The following is a 20,969-nucleotide window of genomic DNA, read 5'->3' on the forward strand; positions in this document are numbered from 1 at the left end:
TGGTTAGAAGGCCCCTTAGCAGTACATTTAGTCTTAAGAGCTCCTCAGTTTTACTCACTCAGAGGCTCACAGTATACTTGAATCGCTGAATGTTATTCTGACACTGAGAGCCCTATATGACTAAGGACCCTTCAGTGTTATTGTCCTCAAGGTCAGTATGCAACAAGTCAAGACCCTATGGGACTATTCAAGAGTTTGTTAGTGTGCTCTAGTCTCTTTCTTTCTCTCTTTTGCTGCTTTTATTTATAGTTCTCCTCTCTTATTAGTGGTTCTGCTGTGTTGACCATTTCGGAATGTCCCGGCAGCTACAACCCTTGTTCAGAAAGAGACCAGGAGACTCCAAACCTCAGCTAGTACCCACAACTCTTTTAGTTTATTATTATTAATTTTACAGATACAATTTCCCTCTTGTTTACATCTTTTTGATCTGCACCATGATTCCACATTTCCCCCAGCAAGTAACCAAAGCGGACGTTAAAAAAAAATAAAAAATAAATCAGACAAAAAACTGCAAACATCTTCTCTCATACATCTTTTGGTTCATTTACAAATTGAGAAGAAAAACAGAGAAATAAAAATCTATAAAGTTTCACACCCAAGTGATAAGAACAGGGGAAAACGATGCAGATAAATTTCTAACCTTACATATCTATATATATACATATCTATATATATATATACACATACCTTGACACTAGTGTCACCTGCTAGAGTAAGCCCTTCTGGGGCAGAAAAGAGGTTTATTGCTTCAATATAAAAGGGTAATTGGGTCTGGGGATTTTCAGGCCCCTTAAGCTAAAACATTCTGGGGCCAATATTCGGCCAGCGGCAGGAAGCACTTTAGCTGTCCGCTGCTGGCCTTATACCCGGATATTCAATGCCAGGTCATTTCCGGTGACTGGCATTGAATATTCGGGTATTTTTAAACCGCTAAAACATTTAACTGGTTATGCCGGTATTTGGCGCTAACCGATTAACTTTTTATCGGTTAAAGATAGGACTGTATAAATAGCTGTCCTATTTATCCGTTAAACTTATCTAGTTAGGCGCTGAATGTCGGTGCCTAACCGGATATGTCACCTGATATGGCCGGTTTTGCGCAAGGGGCTAACCAGCAATATTCAGCAAAGATAACTGGTTATCTCCCACTGAATATTAGCAGTTAGGCGCCAATATGCTATTTAACCAGCACCTGCATCTGACCAATTAAATAGCTTTGACTATCCGGCCCGGGGGAGGGGGGAGGGTCTGTTTCCTGGGTTGGAGCTCTCTGCTGAGAAGACATAGTCCTGTTTTGCTAAAGATTTCAGCTTTCCCTGTTTATTATTTCAATTTACATAGCCTACAAAACCCCAAGTCAAATCTACCATCATTAAAATAAATATTTTAACTCTTTGAAGATTTGTTAAATATATTTAACAGTTTATTGCCCCTGCCTGCCCCCCTTCTCTTCCCATAGTAGTTCTTGTATCTGTTTTTGTCCATGCTTTTCTCCTCCTGCCCCTCTCCCCTCAGCAGTTCCTGTATCTGTTTATTGCCCCTGCTTTTCCCCTCCTGCCCCTCACTCCCCATCAGCAGTTACTGTATATCTCTGTTTATTGCCCCTGCTTTATCCCCCCTGCCCTTCTCCCTTCCCTCTGTATCTTCTTATCAACTCTGCTCTTCTCTCCCTGTTCATCTCCCCCTTCTGCACTAAGTGGGGCAGGCATGGGTAATAAAGACCCAAAATAACAACAAAATGACACAGTAGAGCAGAAGTCAGATACCCCTGAGAATTCATGAACATTAAGGTATTTAAACATAACAACAGCATCAGAACACTGAAAAGTTCCTGTGTAACAATAACTTCTTCAGGTGATGCCTGAGTGGGTCTCTGCTTTGTAATTCTCAGCTCAGTCTTAGCATCCTCATTGCAAGTCGGTTTCCTACTCAAATTACTGCAAAGTGGCAATTGGTAGAGTGCACTCGGTGCTGCTATTAGTCTTTTGACAAACCAAAAGGGTCTGTGGAACAATAATCTTTTCAGGTGATGCTTGTGTGCACGTCTCTGCTCTGTAACTTCCAGTTCATCCCTTCCTCAGTCTCCTGGTGAAAAATCACATTTTAGCTCATCTGGTTACTGTATGGAAGAAACAGATTGCAAAGCCCAGCAACTGTTCTCTGAGCTGCTGTCACTGGAACACCAGCTGACATCACTAGACAATGACTATTCAGTTTTCAGGAATAAATTAAAGATGGAGCATATCCTGAGCTTTGAATTCCATTTGCACTCTGCAGTAGCCTGAGTGTATAACAAAAGTATTATCAGTAGTGTCAGAAAGACATAGGCTCAAAATCACAGAGGGCCATAAGTGTATCACCCAGAGGGCTCCCTGTAACCCAGTGACACTTATCACAAGAGGCCACACTTGACTTCTCCAAAGTAATCTAGAATAGGCCACCTAGTCCCATAACCAACAAACTAAGCTAATGATGTGTACAGATGAAGGATTTTCAGGGCCCAAGCACAGCAGTGTAGAACAAAGGTGATGACATTACTTAACTGAAACAGCAGCTAAACGTTTAAACAATCAAAATAATTATTTTCCCACTTAAAAATTCTGCAGACATATGAATGCATGAGGAAAGCTTGGGTGGTAACCACAGCATCAGTCAGAGAAAAACACAAAATCCATATGCTGACTTAGCTTGATAAAGGCGAAGATAAGTACTTCTGCTTAAAAATGTGTCTTGTGTACACAGGTGTGTACGTGTGTTGGTTGTCCTTCCATGGCAGAGGAAAGCAGAGATGATAGGGATCAGGGGCTCACAGTTTGATGGGGAGAGTATGAGACATTAGTCAAGTCCAATTTAGTCGCTGAGGCTGTGCTGTTTCTGGGTGAAGACATCTTTACTGGCATTGGGGGACAGTGTTATACCACTAATGCCATGGGAGTGTCTGTATCAACTAATACCGCCCCCCCCCCCCCCCCCCCAGCCAGTGAGGGTGAACACAGATTGGGGGAAAATTAAGAGTTCCCTTTCCCCCACCCACTGCAGAAGGTGGCTGTGGCAGAGGTCACTGGGGCACTAAACGGAGAGTGTTGACTAGGAAAGGATTCAAGTCCTCTGCATTGACGGCTCGGTGCAGCGAAGGTTCTGAGGCACTGCGCTCAATTTTGGGAAGGGAGCGCTGCAGCAGCTCAATGGAGGCCAGGATCTGAGTGGAAGGAGAGAACAAAAATTAGTGGAACTGGAGGACAGAAAGGAGGAAAGTCCATCTGAAACTAGTATGCCCTATTTTTTTACTCCCACTTGAGTCCTGCTCTGTACCATTTTCTTAGGCAAAGACCTGGACAGTACCATTTCTCCACATCCCACCTTAAGCAAACCCACCATTCATTAGTTTGTATCATTTCTCACAGTCCCCAATACTGGACTGCCCCTTCTCTTCCTACCGCCACCATTTAAGAACTGGGCTGTCCATCTCTCCCTCCTTTGCACTGAGCCCATCATCTCACTGTACTTCCCATCCCCAGTCCACATTAGGCTCTGCAGTCTTTCTTTCCCTCTTCTGCAGGCTGCCGTTGGCTCTACCATTTCTCATGCCTCTTTGCTCTCGGGTTGTCTCTTAGTGCTTACCTGAGGGAAGAGTGGCCTCTCATCTCTCTTAAATTTAAGGCAGTTCATAAGAAGTCGCTTCATGGCTTTCGGACAATTATTGGACACTTTGCTGGGGTCAGGAGAGAGGTAACCACGCCCCACCATAAATATAATCTATAAAAGGTATAAGATACTATGCTATATTACAGCAGGAATATACCATCCCCTCCTTTTAAGGGTACCACAGAAGACTTCCTTACTTGTGAATTTATGAAAAAAGTCCTTGTTTAACAGCAAGAGATAATCACAAGAAAGCAAGGCGAGTGAAAGAAAGAGACAACACCATATAACCTAACCCCTACCCCAGAAAAGAAAAAAAGACAAAAACAGAGAGTGTAAATGTTCCATCATACAGAGCGAGGCTAACAGTTACAGTGCCCAGCTCATGCAAGTACCAACACGAGGAAGTCTCCCCCCCCCCCCCCAAACCTACACTCACCTGATCTCTGTTGTTGATATTGGAATAAGGCAGGGTCCCTGTCATCAGTTCGTACAATACCACCCCATAAGCATAGCAGTCAGACTGGAAGCTGTAGGGGTTGCTGTCCTGCATGCGGATCACCTCTGGAGCCTGTGACGGAGATGGGGGTGATGGAAAGGGAAAGGAAGAATTCAGGTCAGGCTTGGTACCAACAGCACCTTTGCCAACCTTCCAGGATTGTTCTGGAGGGAAGAAGAGAGCCTGTGGTGGTGATGGTAATGTGTGTGTGTTCCATGGGAATGGATAACTCACCATCCACAGTATAGAGCCACTAGGCTGCTCCACTTGTTGGGACCCACTCCAACGGGTCTTCACAGTTGCTAAGCCAAAGTCACCAATTTTCACCGTCAGTCCTTCATGCAGGAAGATGTCTGCATGATCATAAAGGAGAACACTATGGCAAAGATGGGGAAGTGGGAACTTGCCACAATAACCGGAGCCACCCTTCATGTTAGGGCTGCAAATCTGCTTTTCTCAGAAAAACTATAACTAGTGAACAACTCTACTTCAACTGCAAGCATGTCACACTGCAGTTAAATCCCACCCAATCCACATCTCGCTTAATGGCTTGAATCCATCTTCAGGACCAGATCTCAACCACTCAGATCCCATTCACATGGTAACAGGTACATCTACTCAACTGGATACTTCTCTCTCATACTGGGCCCCAGCTTTCTTACTATTTCATAGAGGAGTCTCATCTCTTTCTGCCAACTCTCTTGTAGACTTGTCTTCTGTTAATTTCTCCCCAACTTCTCTTCTTTCTGAGGGCTCTCACAACTCTATTATCCTTTGGGGGGGGGGGGGGGGTCTCACGCCCATTCCCACAGGACTCTACTTCTTGCATTCTTTCATCTACGTTCTCCTTTATTCCGTGAGGTGTCACATTCTGTTTTCCTTCAGGTCCTCACCTTTTTTCTCGGGGGAGGGGGGACACTTTCTATAATATTTTTAATGTTTTTGTCTTTGCTATTGTTGGATGCATTTTATTGTAACTGCTTTAAAGAGGTTATCAAAGACAGATCTCAACTGAAAAACAAATAAATTAATTAATTAGTCCCTGGGGTTCTTCTTCCTGTTTTCCTTGCTCCTCTATCCACCCTCTTTCCCTAACCTCTTCCTACCTCTCACCCTGTGGATGTGAGAAGGATACTGTTGGATTTTAGATCCCGATGGATTATGTTCTTAGCATGAAGGTAACTGAAATGGAGGAAAAAAAAAACAAGGAGAGGAGTGAGCACTGTATGACACAGAAGACTTGAAACACAAGAGCTGCCCAGAAGCACCAGTTCATCAAAGGGCAGGCTGAGACAGTCCAGGCTTTACCATCACTGCACCTAGGGCTTCGAGTTCCCTTTTTCTCTAAGAAAGATTACAGTGGGGGTCAAGAAGAACTGAACCAGATCATCAGTGTGTCCCTGATGATCTGGATGAGTCTGGTGAGCCTACAAAGCACAGATCTCAGTCCCTAAACCTGAAATAGAGAAGATGGCAGTAGAGGGAGGAAGAGACAGAGAATGAGAGGGAGGGAAAAGAGAGCAGCAGCCCAATAATGAGAAGGGAGAGGAAAAATATGAAAAGGAGGGACCAGTTAAGAGTCAGAAAATGAAATACAAGATGAAAAGATGGAGGAAGGAGGAGGAGGAGGAGGAAGAGACAGACTGGAAAGAGAGCATGATGGTGATAGCCATATGGGGATCACTCCATGCCCTGCAAAACACAACTGAAGAGAAGACGCAACTGTGGCTGAGAGTGAGGAGGGACTAGCAAGGTATGAGGGAAGGAAGAGGAAGGATGGCTGAAAATGAGGAGGGGGACGGAAGAGATGGACAGGGTGAGGAGGATATAGGAGGCCATGGGACGATAGGAAGAAGGGGTGGGAGGGGATGAGGAAGCAGGGCATAGAAAAATCAGAAGTGCCTGGGGGGGGGGGGGGGGGGGGGGAGGGGGGAAGAAGAGGAATGGTTGAGAATGGGGAGAGTGCAACACAGTGCAGGGACAGAAGAAGAGATAACACTGGTAGGACAGGACAGTGTACTCACTCCATGCCCTGTGCAGTTTGCCGGGCAATGTCAATGAGCTGAAACATGTCAAACTTTGTCTCGGTCACATGTAGGTGGCGATAAAGGCTGCTGCCCTCACACCACTGAGTGATGATGGCGAAGTGTGGTTTGGTCATGAAGCCCATGAAGAGTAAGATGTTCACATGCCGCGTCTTCCTGCCAAGACACCACATGGGAACCAGTCACCAAGAGGGGAACAAGGAATAACCAGTGTCTTTTTCTGTCTGGACCCTCCCACCTCCTGTACCTTAGCACCTGCATCTCGTTCTTGAAGGCTTGGATCTGTTCTGGGGTGGGGCTGGTGACTTTCAGGATCTTAATGGCCACGTCGCCATGCCACTTTCCCTTGTAGACAGTCCCAAAGGAGCCTGTACCAATCCTCTTCAGCACCAGAACCTCACTGCTGTGCACTTCCCAGTAATAGCCTGAGTCCCGATACCCCAGCTGCTTCTGGGGGTGGCAAGAGACAAGAGAGTTGGACAGGGAAGGGGGGAAAGAGACATAAGGGTGAGAAAAGGCTCCTCAGGGGTACTCTTCTACACATACATACAAACAGGGAGAGACAGACAGAGAGAGACAGTGAGCGAGATGCACAAAGACAAGCAGGAGTCCTTACCACTTTCTTCTTGTCATCGGAGGTGGAGGGCTTGCGTTCTTTAGTAGGCTCAGAGGGGGATTTAGGGTGTGGTGATTTCTTCCCTGGAGAAACACTGGCTGTGGAGGATCGGGGGGCATTGTCTCCTGCTATGATGGTAAAGAGAGAGTCAGAGTAAGACAGACATGGAGAGGGAATTGGATAGAAAGAAACAAAAACTGAGACAGAGAGCAAATGAGAGGTGGAGAGTGAGAGACAGTGAGAGGGAGGTAGAGACTGAGAGAAGGCATAATGAAGTCAAAAAGAAAAAAATAGTACAACAGAAAGATCCCCGAAGGGGAGACTGAAAATGAGACAGCTGTAGAACACCTCACCCACTGCAGCAGAACCTCTCAGCGCATGCTGGAAATAAGAGAAAAAGGGAGACAAAGTTAGGGACCTAGACACCATCACTAATCTTGCCCTTCCTCTATAAGCTTCCCATCCTAGTATACCTCAGAGTGGCAGAAGGAGAGGGATACAGGAGCTGGGCTGTAAGTCAGAGGGAGACACTACTACTGAAAAATCAGTATCAAGAATTCCAGATCACTTCTTTCTTTTTTTTTACTAGTGATGTCCAATTATATATTCCTTTGGGCAAGGATAATCAAAAACAGCTAATGATTGTCTTCAAGAAGTTTAGGACTGAATGACTGAGATTAAAGTGAAACTGAATCCAACACAAAAAGTGGGCTTTGGAGTGAAGCGGGATTACTGCAGTGTGGTAGTCCTTTGTTATTCACTGGTTGTTGGAGGTAAAAAAAAATGGTGGCAAGTCTAGCTGTAAGATGTTCTCTGGCTCTGCAAATTTCTAATGTAGTATGTAGTTGTTTTTTCCATATACGTTAGCTGAATATGCTTCACCCTTTATTTGCTAGGACAGGTTTTGCATTCATTATTCATGCTACAATTGTATCTTGGCTAGATTATTGTAACATCTTGTGCTTGAGAATGCTTAACAATAAGATTTTTTAAAAATTGAAAATACAGCTACCAGGCTGTTCTTCGGTTGAGGCTGGAGAGACCATATCTCCTCTAGATCTTCCTTGGCTTAAGACTGAAGGCATAATATTCAGCAGGGAAAAGGGTTGCTTTATGTCATTTAGGTTGTGTCACTGTATAATTGCTCAGCCCTTGTATTCTCATTGTTAGAATTGTTTGGAATTACCAGCAAAAAAAATGGAGATTAAAAAAAAAATCATTTGATTAGGTCTTTTACTTTGCTGGGTTTCAGGAGAATGCTAAACTCACGCCACAGGATAATCAAAGCGATTTAACCGGACAGGAGAGGTTCCTGCCCAGTTAAATTGCTTGTGATCACGTAAGCGCTAATAATCGGTGGCACAAACAAAAAGTGATGCTGAATATCACCACAAATCATTCCTGTACCATCTCATTAGTGCTGGGGTGGTTTGTGGGCAAAGCCTGAGAAGAACTAGTACTTAATCGGTTAGCAGCCATATTTATTTATTTTATTTATGGTACGCTTATATCCCATATTTTCCCACTCATGCAGGCACAATGTGGCTTACAGAAAGTTAATTAAAAATTACAAAGTAGGCAACTTAGAGAAGTATACAGTTTAAGTAAGCAGCTGAAGTCAGGACAACAAAAAAAAGCTGTCCTAACCTTAGCCACTGAGCTGAATATTGGCCTATGCATGGTTAACTTCCTGTAGCAGCACTGGGACTTCTGATTCCTCTCCTCCCTCCCTCGGGGCCCAGCTGAATATCGGATGGAACCCATAAGCGCTCTGGTGGCCAGCAGATGTTGAATTGGCCCTGGACGTAGCCCAGCACTGCATATCTATGGCTAATTCTGCCTGTGGTAGTCAGCTTTTAAAAAAAAGGTTGACTGCCATAGGCTAAATATTGATCAGATACTTTTTATCACAAATATTAGTTGAGCCACTAGGAGAGTGGATTGTAATCTTTGGGAATTGATTTTTATAGGTTTAAAGGATTTGATTTATACGGATATGTTTTATTTTACCTTTACATTTTTTATAATTACTGTGTAACATAGTAAAAAGCAAAAAAGCCTTCAAGTAGGGGCATCTCGGGTATGCTTTATTAATCAGACCCGACATGGGCTGTATTTCAGAAAGGAAAGCCTGTGTTAGGGGTCTCATATTGGTATCTGTATATTATAAGTTATCCATTTTAAATATGCACTTAAGTCTTGAAAAACAGAAATGTGCTGAAAACTCATCCAAAAAGATGCCGATAATTGGCAATGCAGGAACAAAAAGTTCTAATACTAAATTTTCCTGCGCTGTGTGGTGAGTTTTCAGTTCATCTGTCTTTTTCAAGACAGAAGTGCATATTTAAAATGGATGACTTATATTCTTGGCTATACATGCCAACATTAGACACCCCTGACGCAGGCTTTCCTTTCTGAAACACAGACCGTGTTGGGTCTGATTAATAAAGCATAGATGATGCCCCTACTTGAAGGCTCCTTGTGCTTTTTTGCTTTCTACTTTGCCTTTGTGCTTTTGGATTCCCTCTCCTTCCTGTTTTGTTATGTAACATAGCAAACCATTTTGATTTTAATTAGAAAGACAACTTACACACGATTTAAAATAAATAGGTCAATATTCAAATGCACTTATCCAGATGGCCGGTGCTGTTTTTCAGACAAGTTATGTTATCAGAGATTTATCTCTTGCCAACTCTCCAAATTTAGATTCAAGGCGAGTTACAACTGTGTAATACAAGAGGCTGATGACAAAACATCAGGAATTAAGAAACATAATTCATTAAATGCATTAAAAAAATGTAAAAAAAAAAAAAAAACCCAGGCCTGGCAAACAAGTATGTTTTCAAAGCTCCTGACTGGGAGATTGAGGCACATCTGGATAATGCTTCTGAATATCCTTACAGATCGTTTCTGTACTATGCAAACAGTGCTGGGCTGGACCGTGGGCAGAGCCAGGACAGTCCCAGAACCTATTCTGATAGTGACAATATTCGTCTGCTATCTGGACATCTTATCTGAATAACTTAGGACAGAAAGCTTTATGCCTTTTGGGTATTCATCGCTGGCCACTATTCAGATAGTGATGCTGAATATATAGATATTTTTTTTGACCACTGCAACCGGCATTTAAAAATAATGCTGACCATGGCAGCCGAATATTGACCTGAAAATAAATAAAGTTTGTTGCTGCATACAACTGACTTAGAGGCATGTTCTCTGAATAGGCCAAGGAAAGAGGTCCAGGCTGCACTCACCTCGATGATGCTGCTGTCCACGGGCCCAGTAGTACTATCAATGTGGACATTGGGTGTAGATGTAGAGCGGTGACGTTGGAGAAGCTGAGTGTCGCTGGGGAAAGAGAAGGCACTAGTACTGAGGTGCTGCATGCGAGAGCTGCAAGGTGAAGGGAATCAACTGTGAGTCAAAGTAAAGACTATGAAGCATTAGAAAGAACCTATTAATTTCTTCTGTAAACCAAGTCAGGTCTCACCACTTCCCCTACCATCTAAGACAGGTCCTGCTCTTTCTTTCTGGTAACCAGAGACAGAGCTCAAGCCCCTCCACTAACACTAAAGACCCCCCCCCCCCCCCCCACTTCTTCTGCACCCTAAGGCAGAACTGGCCCCTTCACTCTATGTTACATTCCATGCCTTTGCCTTTTATGGCCTGAGTAAAATCCGCTGCTTTTTTCCTGTGGGCTCAAGATAAAACTTGTTCCTTTCTCCTACAGTCCACAAAAAAACAAAAAAGATCTGCCTGAGTGAAGTGATTTGTGACTCTGTAGAGGCAATTTTCATACTGAAAAATCTAGAGGTTTTTTTTTTTGTTACCTGTGGACCTTGCACCAATTTTCAAAGGGAAAGGACAAACAATTCCCCTTTGAAATCTGCTGAAGGAAGATGGTGAAATTTATTTATAACTGTTAAATTCCTTTCTTTCAGTTCTGCTAGACCAGTCTAAACCAACAGGTTGAGTCCCCCTACCAGCAGATGGAGACAGAAATACTGAACTATTCCAGTGAGACAACCATTACAAGGCTGGTGCAGCCTTAAATTATCCAGTACGCAACTGCCATAAGAACATAAGTATTGCCATACTGGGACAGACTGAAGGTCCATCAAGCCTGGTATACTGTTTCCAACAGTGGCCAATCCAGGTTACAAGTACCTGGCAAGATCCCAAAACAGCACAATACATGTTATGCTGCTTATCCTAGAAATATATAAATTGAGGAGAAAATCACTAAGAATATTTGCAGTTAACAACAAGGTGGAGTCTCATATCTTTTTGCACGGATATTCATATCACTCCCCTGGTGACTCTAGCGACATGCATAGGTTTAATCATCGACTAAAGCCACCTCCACCCTAATGTTGTAATTGCAAAACGTAACTTATATTGCCACACCAAAATGTGCAAATATATATAAATGTATACAAAAAAACACTACATTTATATATATTTGCACATTTTGGTGTGGCAATATAAGTTACGTTTTGCAATTACAACATTAGGGTGGCGGTGGCTTTAGTCGATGATTAAACCTATGCATGTCGACAGAGTCACCAGGGGAGTGATATGAATATCCGTGCAAAAAGATGAGACTCCACCTTGTTGTTAACTGCAAATATTCTTAGTGATTTTCTCCTCAATTTATATATTTTAGTAGCCTACATTACAATAGGAGTAAGTCAAGCCATACAGTTTTTTGTTTTTATCCTAGAAATAAGCAGTGGATTTTCTCCAAGTCCATCTCAATAATGGCCTATGGACTTTCCTTTTAGGAAGTTATCCAAACCTTTTTAAAACCCCACTAAGCGAACTCCCTTTACCACAATGAATTCCAGAGTTTAATTACACGTTGAGTGAAGAAATATTTTCTCCGATTTGTTTTAAATTTACTACTCTGTAGCTTCATTGTGTTCCCCCTAGTCCTAGTATTTTTGGAAAGAGTAAACAAGTGATTCACGCCTACCCGTTCCACTCCACTCATTATTTTATAGACCTTTATCATATCTCCCCTCAGCTGTCTTTTCTCCAAGCTGAAGAGCCCTAGCTGCGATTTAACAACGTTGAATAACTTTGTTGTCATCTGCAAATTTAATTACCTCACTAGATACTCCCATCTCTAGATCATTTATAAATGTGTTAAAAAGCAGCAGTACCAGCACAGACCCCTGGGGAATCCCACTTTGACCATTTAACCCTACTCTGTTTTCTATCTTTCAACCAGTTTTTAATCCACAATAGAACACTACCACCTAACCCATGACTCTTCAATTTCCTCTGGAGTCTTTCACGAGGTACTTTGTCAAATGCCTTTTGAAAATCCAGATACACTATATCAACTGGCTCACCTTTATCCACGTTTGTTCACCCCTTCAAAGAAATGTAGTAGATTGCCAAAGCAGAAGTAGGTCCAATTTGCTACATGCCAACAGAAATAAAACCACTGCAGCATTTATGATAAAATTAATTCTGTACAAACTATACATAAATTACCAGGCCAGTATAGACTAAGCCCAGAGAAGATCCCATGTACTGCAGTCTTTAGGGTAAGCCTTGGACTGGTGTAGCAAGACTCAAGAAAAGAAAATTAACAGATATGAATAAATTTCACCATCTTCCTTCTTTATCGTCTAGCTAAACCAGTCCAAACCAATGGGATATACAAAAGCAATACCTCACTGGGCAGGGGAAGACAAGGCCCTCTGAATCACTGCTTTGCCAGAGGACACATTGCCCCTAGCCAGAATCTTGTAATGCTTCACAAAAGAGTGGAGTGACAACCACATCACTGCCTTGTAGATATCGACTGCCCATGCCTATGCACAGGATGCCACTTGAGCTTGTGTGCAATGGGCCTTGAGGCCCACTGGAATTGCTTTCCTATAGATGATGCAAATGGCTTCAACAGATGTCTTGATCCACCACACCACTGAAAGAAACAGCTGACCTTTCCGCAGACCATGGAATAGCATAAACAGCCTATCTGACAAACAGAGCTTCACCGTGTATGATCTTATGAACCAGGGTACAAACCTTGAATGCAATGCGTTCTTTTAATGGAAGGTGTGGTCCAGGCAATGAGCTTCTTAGCCCTGGAAACTCACATTGGTAGTCACTACAGCCCACTTGGAAGGGTCCAAGGTACCCCCCAGAGCATGTGGCAGGGTCATTTCACTGGACTAGGCTCCACTGCAGGGACTCTAGCAGAGGCAACCTCTGTTTGAACTCCTGGGACTGAAGGGTCCAGTGAGACAGCAACACCTTCTGGAGTGGACACAGGTGTGCCCTTGCCCAGGACACTACTTCCATGATGGCTGCCATGGAACCAGATTATGCAGCATCTGCAGATAATCCCTGGCTCGAGGGCTAAGTCCAGAACCTTAACTTCTGGGTCAGCAGCTTGAGCATGCACTCCTCTGTCAGAAAGACTGCCACTTGGGTGGTGTTGAAGCAAACTCCTAGGTACTCCAATTGTTGCGAGGGCCCTTGGAATACATGACCACCCAGCCTAGGCACTCAAGTAACTGAATCACATATGCTGTAGCTCAGCTGCAGGTCTCTTATGAATTTGCCCAGATCAGCCAGTTGTCCAGGGAAAGTGACGGCCTAAGACACATAAAATGGAGAAAATGCTTGTGATGCTCTCGAATGGCAGTATGTAGGTAAGCCTCTGCAAGATCCAGAAAGGTGAAAAACTCACCCAGCTTGACTGAAGCAAACACTGAGCAAAGAGTCGCCATCTGGAACTGCAGAACCTGAAGTGAGGCATTGACTTGAGACCCAGAATGGGCTTGTAAGAGCCACTCTTCCTGGACGCAGGCTCCGCTGACCGAGATCCAGCAGGTGTTTGGCGGTTACCTGTATGATGTTTCTCTTCAAGGCAGAATTGCAGGATTCCATAACGGTGTTGGAAACAGGTTCTGCAAATTCCCTAACTGCACCATCTCCTGAACCCAGTGGTTGGAGGTGATGTGGACCCACTCTTGGTGACAAAGTATATCTCTTACTGGCATCACAGAGGGGCCCTGCACAATCACATTAGGCACCTTTCCTGAGGAGGGCAGAGGGAGAGGGGTCTGCCTCCCGTGGTTTCCAACCTCCACAAAGAAGCCAACTCTGACCCCTCTTGCTCTCCAATGGACCTAAGGAGTGGAACGCCATGCATCCCCCAATCTTGCTCTGCCCCACCCCCCAAAAAAAGGATCAGGGTTGCCGATGGGCAGTCCTCTAGGAGTTGCTGTGGGTGCACCTCCCTCAAGTCCTTTATCAACTTCTCTAGGTCCTCTCTAAAGAGTAAATGCTCCCTAAGTTGTATGCCCAGTGCCTGAGCCATAACTATCTTTGGGCCACCACCCTGGAGACCAGGAACCGTGATATGATATGGATCAGATTGTAGAAGACACCCACAAGAAAGGCAGCTACTGACTCCAAGTGAGCCACCTCTGGGGACTCAGGGAGCTGCTATACCCAGTGCAATACAGCTCAGGTGGCATAACCCCCACAAATTGAAGACTGGATGCTAAAGGCCAAGGAGGAGAAGGCTTGCTTGAGGAGTAGCTCCATCTTTCTGTTGTAAGCATCATTGAGCGCTGAACCACCAACGTTGGTAACAGTACTTAAGTAAAAGTACAGTGATGAACACATTAAAAAATTTACTTAAGTGAAAGTAAAAAAGTTAAAGTACCATAACTACAATGAATGTAACTATTGTTAATGTTTTTATCCCAACAACTTCATTGCTCTACAATTCATACACTTTGCTTTTAGTAAAACTAAATATTTAAAAATGACCGCCACTCATGTGAGTGTGATTGTTTGTCATTAATCCAGCACAGCTAAAAAGGATCAACAACTGCACTAGCAGAAAGTGAATTGATAAGTCTGATAAAAAAAAAGTTCCTTCAAATCAGGCCAGGTTGCAATATTACTGGTCTTCTGACTGGGTCTGCAGGTTATGATCAAGGGACTCTCTGAAACACTTGATTTCCATATAGCAAAGACTATCATCATTATTATCCTTATCATCTGCATTATAAGTGGAGCTGTCTAATTCATCACTTGCATTTTCATTTTTATCTTGGTTATCATCGTCATGCTGTCCAGTTACAGAGAAGGCTTTCACAAAGTTGAAATCATTGTCTGTTGTTGTTCTAACAATTTTTCATCTGATGGCAACCTGTTTGAATATCTTTGAGAACTGATGCAAGAACCCTTCAGTCTTAAGAACAGACAAGCAGACTTCCCCTCTAAAGACTCTTATCCATCCAGCGGACAGTCACCCCAATGTAAAGTTTCCCACAGGATGACAAGAAGTCTGTTCACCAAGAATTGAAACCAGCTTCATCTCTGGTTTAAAAGGACCCAACTCATCACTGTTCTGTTTGGCTGGAGACCAGTAACTAGTTCAACAAACACAGGCAACTCCACTGTTCTTATAGGCTGTATTCACTGAACAGCAAAATTTAAGAAGAGATGATCCGCTGTTTGCGTGATAAGGTTTGCAATAGCAAAATCCTGTTCCCAGTTTTGCTGTTTCATTTGGTTTACTAAGGAATTGTCATTTACATCTCCCTTGCGCTTTTACTTTTGACTGCAAGCATCAGATGTAACTGAGTAAAAGTAGTAAAAATTGGTGAAATCATTACTTCAGTAAAAGTAACAAATGTCATCTTGTACTTCTTTACAAGTAAAAGTAACAAAACGTTTACTTAAAAAGTAACTATTTACATTTACTTAGTTACTATACAAAACTGTGAACCACCCTGGAATGGTGTCTTCTTGGTGACTGCCACGAGCAAAGCATTCACACTGGGGAGGCCAAAAAGACTGTCCAGATCCTTCCAAGGCAGGGGCAGATTCTGCCCAACAAACAAGTGCTATGAAGGACCATCTGAGAAAGCATTCTATGCAAGAGAAAGGCTTTAGCTGGATTTAGCAGACCCTCAAAGATGGGATCTCCACTTGAAGGCTCCACCAGGACCTGTGCAAGAATGTGCACCACTTCTGTGATGGCATCATTAAGTTGGCTAAGCTCTTCCTGTCAAAAGAGCCCGAAGACTAGGTAGTCCTCGCCCTCTGCTGGTGGGATCTCTCCCTCATGAGGGAAGGTACCAGATCCTCATCTGCCATATCCCAGGGGTCCTACACAAGGGATGTTGGTGTCTCCAGGTCCCTAGCACTTGAGGAGCTTCCCAAGAGGCCCTGTGTCTCTTGGTGCTCAAAGGAGTAGTCCTTGACTCCCTGGGGCCCTCCATTACTTGGGAGCTGCACTGATGATGCCGAAACTGCCAGTTAGGTACCTGATCCTCAGTCAGAGAAAAATGCACCCCCCCCCTCAGGGACCATTGGATCTGAATTGGGACCTAATCTGTTGCATATGGGGCAAAGGTAGCTGGTGTCTATGCTGAACCTGTCCTTCCACCCAGATAACAGTGGTGTGCAACTGCTGCTGGACCTTGCCCAGGCCAAAGCACCTAAACTGGACTCTACTGTGTGGACTTTTGTCTGTTTGCTTTTTGTATAGCTTTATTCCCAACAAGTCAATTGAATAAAGTACAAATTCAAATCCCTTTTTCTTTTTAATGCTGCTACCCCTTCTCCCCCATCCCCTCCACCTGCAAGGGCCCTAGGGACCAATGCCAGGTGCTTCCACAAACTATGGCCCGTGGGCTTAACTTGGGATGAAGGAGGGATAAACACCTCCTGGCTCTACTAGGGTAAGGGCTGTGGCCTGAACTACAGGAACTAAAGCCTGCAGACTGCATTCTACGGATTCAGACTTACACTGTTGCACCACCTTAATCCAACCTACACCATATCTGCTGGAGAAAGAGTTACTGGGGAATTACAGGCTGTACCAGCTTTTATGCTGGTGATGTCACTGGAATAGTTGAGTATTTGTACCTCCATCTGTTCAACACATTTATTTGGACTGGTCTAGTTGTACGCTAAGGAAGTACCTGTAGACAAATATACCTGCATTTCCTGTGGGTATCTTTTCTAAACACAATGAATGACATACTTTTACAAAATAACTCCGGCCCTCAGAACACCTCTGTTAATGAAGGAAAAGTAGGTGCGTGGTGGAACACCCACACACAGGCTGTGCAATTTCCAAACAATGCATTTCTATAGGTAAAACAGTGTTTTACTTGTGGGAATGACTTTGATAACTGCCCTGTGCTTAATCTCAGTAGTTCAGGGGAATCATGGGGAACATTTTAGAATGGGGTAATTATAAGAGGTAGCAGCAGGGTGGTACCGTGGCTTAAATTTATACATTTTCCACCTGTGTGCTTACAATTAGGTACCCAGAGGGTGCCTGTTGGGAGCCTACTGTATAAAGGAACATACGTTGCCTACTTTCCATCACATAATACTAGTGTAACAGTAAGCATATGCACCTATAATTTAGGTACCTATAATTCCTGTGAAATACAAGAATGCTCTAAGCATCAGAATGAGGTTTGGAATGCCCAGAGAGGCACCAGATTGGGGCTTGGAGCACTCATTGGTTGAATAGTGAATACCATCCAAAAAAACACAGGAGGTTATTGGGAGGAAACAGAAGGCTGCAAAAGCAAGTAAATAGTGTTGACTGATGCAGGTGTGGGTGGGGATGGATGGATCTTAACAGGTACGGGTAGGTATGGGTTAGATTCCACTGGAGATGGATGGGTGAAATTTCTGTCCCTGTGTAACTCTCTACTGCTCATGCTCAACCTATGTGTATGCCCATCTGTAAAATATGTGCTATGTAAGAAATGTGCTTATTTACAGAAGTATATGCAAAACTGTGGCATTTACACATGTGTACTGTATATGCCATCATTCGAATGATTTAAATGCATAACTGGCACATAATTGCTAATGCATACTTAACAGGATTACCCCCATAGTTGGCAGCACTATGTAGGCAGTTCACCACTGCTGCAGCTATTCATTTAATTTAGGTCTGTTATTCAGCTGGCCTAAACTAAACACACACACAGTGGCTAAATATCATGGCTATATTGCTAATATTTGGTTGCCCCATTTCACCATTCCATTATCCCCCAAATTCTATATATGAGCACGTGTTCAATTTGTGTACGCAATTTAATTCAGTAACAAGCCAATCAGCAGCAATAATTAGGTAACAGTTATTGGCGTTAATTAGCAACGATTTGGATTTACACACACATCTTGCTAGGCGCTATTATATAAAGATGTGCATGTAAATCTTTTAGCGTGCAACTGAAAAGGGGTCATGGGCAGGTCTGGGGCATTCACTAAAGATGCAAGCACTGTTATAGAATTTGGGGGATCTGCACCTAATTTATGTGTGAAGATTTACACCAGGTTTCAGTGTTATTCTATACATGCACTCAACTCGGAGTGTCAATTATAGAATAGCGTTCAACATGCATTTTTTGAGGGGGGCCCAAATAATCTAGTCCTATATGAATAGTACAAGATGGTTAGAGGTATTTTTAGTCCCATAATGTCCATGTGAAAGGCAATTCTATAACTGGGAGCTTGCACTTTTGTAAATGTACAGAATACTAGCACTTTTGTGGGTAAGTGTACACTTATGTGTGTATGTGGCAGCAAATCAACTTACTATTCTGTTAAGGGTGTGTGTACGTGGCGTAGCAGGCAACTGCAAGGTGGATGGTCACATGGGTGAAGCATGGGAGGGGCATGGGCAATGCTGCCATTTGTGCGCCCAACTTACAAAATACAGTACGTGATCAGCGCCCTTTCTGTGTTTAGTTGCCCCCAGTTATGGTAGGTCTATGGCTGGTGCTTAGGAATGTAGGCCATGCAGATACCAGAACATGCAAATATTCTATAATAGAATCTGGGAACCCAGATGGCTCTCACTGCATAGCATCGGCATATCTAAAAAGAAGTGCCCACTTACAAACTTGCTCCCGTAGTGGCTGAAAATAGATGTATAGGAAAATCATTTGTTCACTGGCAACCAGTAAATGTATAATTTCTTTTTAAAACTGACCCTAACATTTTAAAGTGGTATCACAGCATCTCAGCACTGTCCTCAATACAGGCCAGAGAGAGGAAATGATGAAAGCCCTTTCCATAGAAATTTGTGCTTTTGTTATTGCCCATGTCCACAGGTAAAAGTACCCACACGGTTCAATAATATGGGTATATTTACTTACGGCTGTAAAGGCATTCCTAAGGGCAAAGTAGTGGCAGAGATTATAACAGTTCATATAATTTTGCCCAGATATGGTATGTGCCATTCTATGTGAGTAATTGGTGATACTGAAAGCAAATGTATTTTTGTAGTTTGGCTTTCATGCTTCACACACCATGGGTTAAAATTCCCCATGGGGTTTGCAGAAGCCCATGGAGACTATTATTGCCTCCTTAGTGTTCCAAATGAATTCTTGTTGAGGAGCAGGAAATGGCTGGAAGTGAGACCCTCCTCTGTTTTTCACACACCTGGCAGGCTGTGGGGTGAGAGGCTCAGGGATGAGGGGAGATGGTTGGTCCTGATATGGAGCAATCTCCTGGAAACTGGATGTGACGGACCTGGAAAAAGAAAGCACATTAAAGGTTTAAGACTACTACAGGGGTAAAGTGGACTCAGAAAGGCGAAGGCTGGGCAGAATTGATGTGGAGAATCAGGCACAATGGGAGAATAATCAGAGGAGAGGGAAAGTGGAGAAGTCTACAGAGAATAATGGGAGAACAGAAGAGAATCAGAAAGAAGGGTGAGAATAGGATTCAGTCAGACAGAAGAGGAATTTTCTTTATACCTCAGGTGTTTTACGTAAAACAAGCAGGTATTACCAGGCTGCTGAGTGTCTGCTTTAGTGGGAGATGTCCCTCAGAGTTTCCTGCAGAACCAAGGCACTCTTGCTATTGGATTGTCATTAGAACAGTACACAGGACTAACCCACCCCATTTTGCCTCTCTCCTACAGGTATTTCTTTCTCCATGTCCAAAAGGAAATAAGTGTGTTGGCATTCACAAATTCCTTCCCGTGGCTGTACTGGTGACAACTTCCACCACAATGGCATGGTTCTGACTATATTAATGGTGGCCCGTGCACCGTATTCCTCGAAACAAAAAATTTCTGATGAAACAAAAATATATACAAAGAGACCAACAACCTCAAAGGGTACCACAAGAACAAACAGAAGGTCGTATCACAAACAACAAAAATAAAAACAAAAAAAAAATCACTCTTTTATACTTCCCCAACAATTCCAAAAGGCAGGGATATTCAAAACAAGGTCACAAACTCTCCCACCATAATAGGTAGTCCATTCCAACCACCAAACATGGTGGTACATAGAGAGGACTCACAAAAACCATTGAAAATGGCAAGGAAGCTGTTCTGCTACAGTGCTTCCTCTGGGGTGAGCAGTGCTGTCTTCTCACACTCTGAAAACTCCCTGATGAAGCCCGTGGCGAGGGAAACTGGTTGGAGCAGCAGCAGCTATGGCAAACTGTATAAGCAATTTTCAGTGGTTTTGCGACTCTTCTTAGTGTACCACTATGTTTGATGGTTGGAATGGACAATCTTAGTGAGAGAGTTTGTGACTTTGTTTTGAATATCCCTGCCATTTGGAATTGTTAAATCTTTTTATTGAATAGCAAACAAAACATTAAAGAACAAAAAAAGTCACAATTTGCATAGTTTTTCAAGACTTATACAACAGTGCTATAACACAAAGCATTAGAATGCGAGACCAGTATCCAGAGCGCACCATACAGACTGGCAAATAGAATGGCAAAAGGAAAGAAAGAAAAAAAAGTTTATTTTTGTTGTTTTGTTATAAGATACCACCTTCTGTTTGGGCCTGTGGGTCTTAGCCATGCTTGCTAGTCTGTGGGACCCTTGCTGATGTAGTGTTAATGGCACCTCCTTCTACCCTCTCCACACATAATGACACACGGTTTTGGTAATACTAACGGTGGCTTGTGGATTTTGGCCATGTCCACGCAGGCTGTGGGCACCTTGCTGCTGCAGTGCTGGTGGAACTTGTAGCCACAGGTCTGGCAACGGAAGCCATGGAAGAGAAATTTAAGGCAGAAGTCACAGAAGGCCAAGTTGAAGTATGTCTTGCGGACCTGAAAATGAAGTATCAGACTTAATGACAGAAGAGGGGAAGGAGGAGGTCTGTGAACCTTCTCCATAATC

The 20,969-nt window shown here is 43.4% G+C and overlaps 1 protein-coding gene across 4 annotated transcripts in view; it reads right to left on the reverse strand.

Annotated features, from left to right (window-relative positions):
- Positions 1–346: 346 nt before the first annotated feature.
- Positions 347–20,969, reverse strand: part of ARAF (A-Raf proto-oncogene, serine/threonine kinase) — a 116,339-nt gene continuing 95,716 nt past the window's right edge. For 3 of the 4 annotated variants that reach the window (XM_030193895.1, XM_030193896.1, XM_030193897.1), the window contains 12 exons: positions 20,742–20,899; positions 19,262–19,351; positions 10,057–10,195; positions 7,156–7,183; positions 6,803–6,930; positions 6,434–6,636; positions 6,166–6,342; positions 5,277–5,323; positions 4,376–4,494; positions 4,082–4,213; positions 3,622–3,756; positions 347–3,199 (listed from right to left, as the gene is read on the reverse strand). In XM_030193895.1, the coding sequence (XP_030049755.1) occupies positions 3,059–3,199; positions 3,622–3,756; positions 4,082–4,213; positions 4,376–4,494; positions 5,277–5,323; positions 6,166–6,342; positions 6,434–6,636; positions 6,803–6,930; positions 7,156–7,183; positions 10,057–10,195; positions 19,262–19,351; positions 20,742–20,899 (1,497 nt within the window). In that variant the 3' untranslated portion in view covers positions 347–3,058. The remainder of the gene's footprint in view (positions 3,200–3,621; positions 3,757–4,081; positions 4,214–4,375; positions 4,495–5,276; positions 5,324–6,165; positions 6,343–6,433; positions 6,637–6,802; positions 6,931–7,155; positions 7,184–10,056; positions 10,196–19,261; positions 19,352–20,741; positions 20,900–20,969) is intronic. The other variant, XM_030193898.1, reaches the window with a different exon arrangement.

This window comes from Microcaecilia unicolor, chromosome 2 (genome assembly GCF_901765095.1).
Source record: "Microcaecilia unicolor chromosome 2, aMicUni1.1, whole genome shotgun sequence".
Classification (NCBI taxonomy): domain Eukaryota; kingdom Metazoa; phylum Chordata; class Amphibia; order Gymnophiona; family Siphonopidae; genus Microcaecilia; species Microcaecilia unicolor.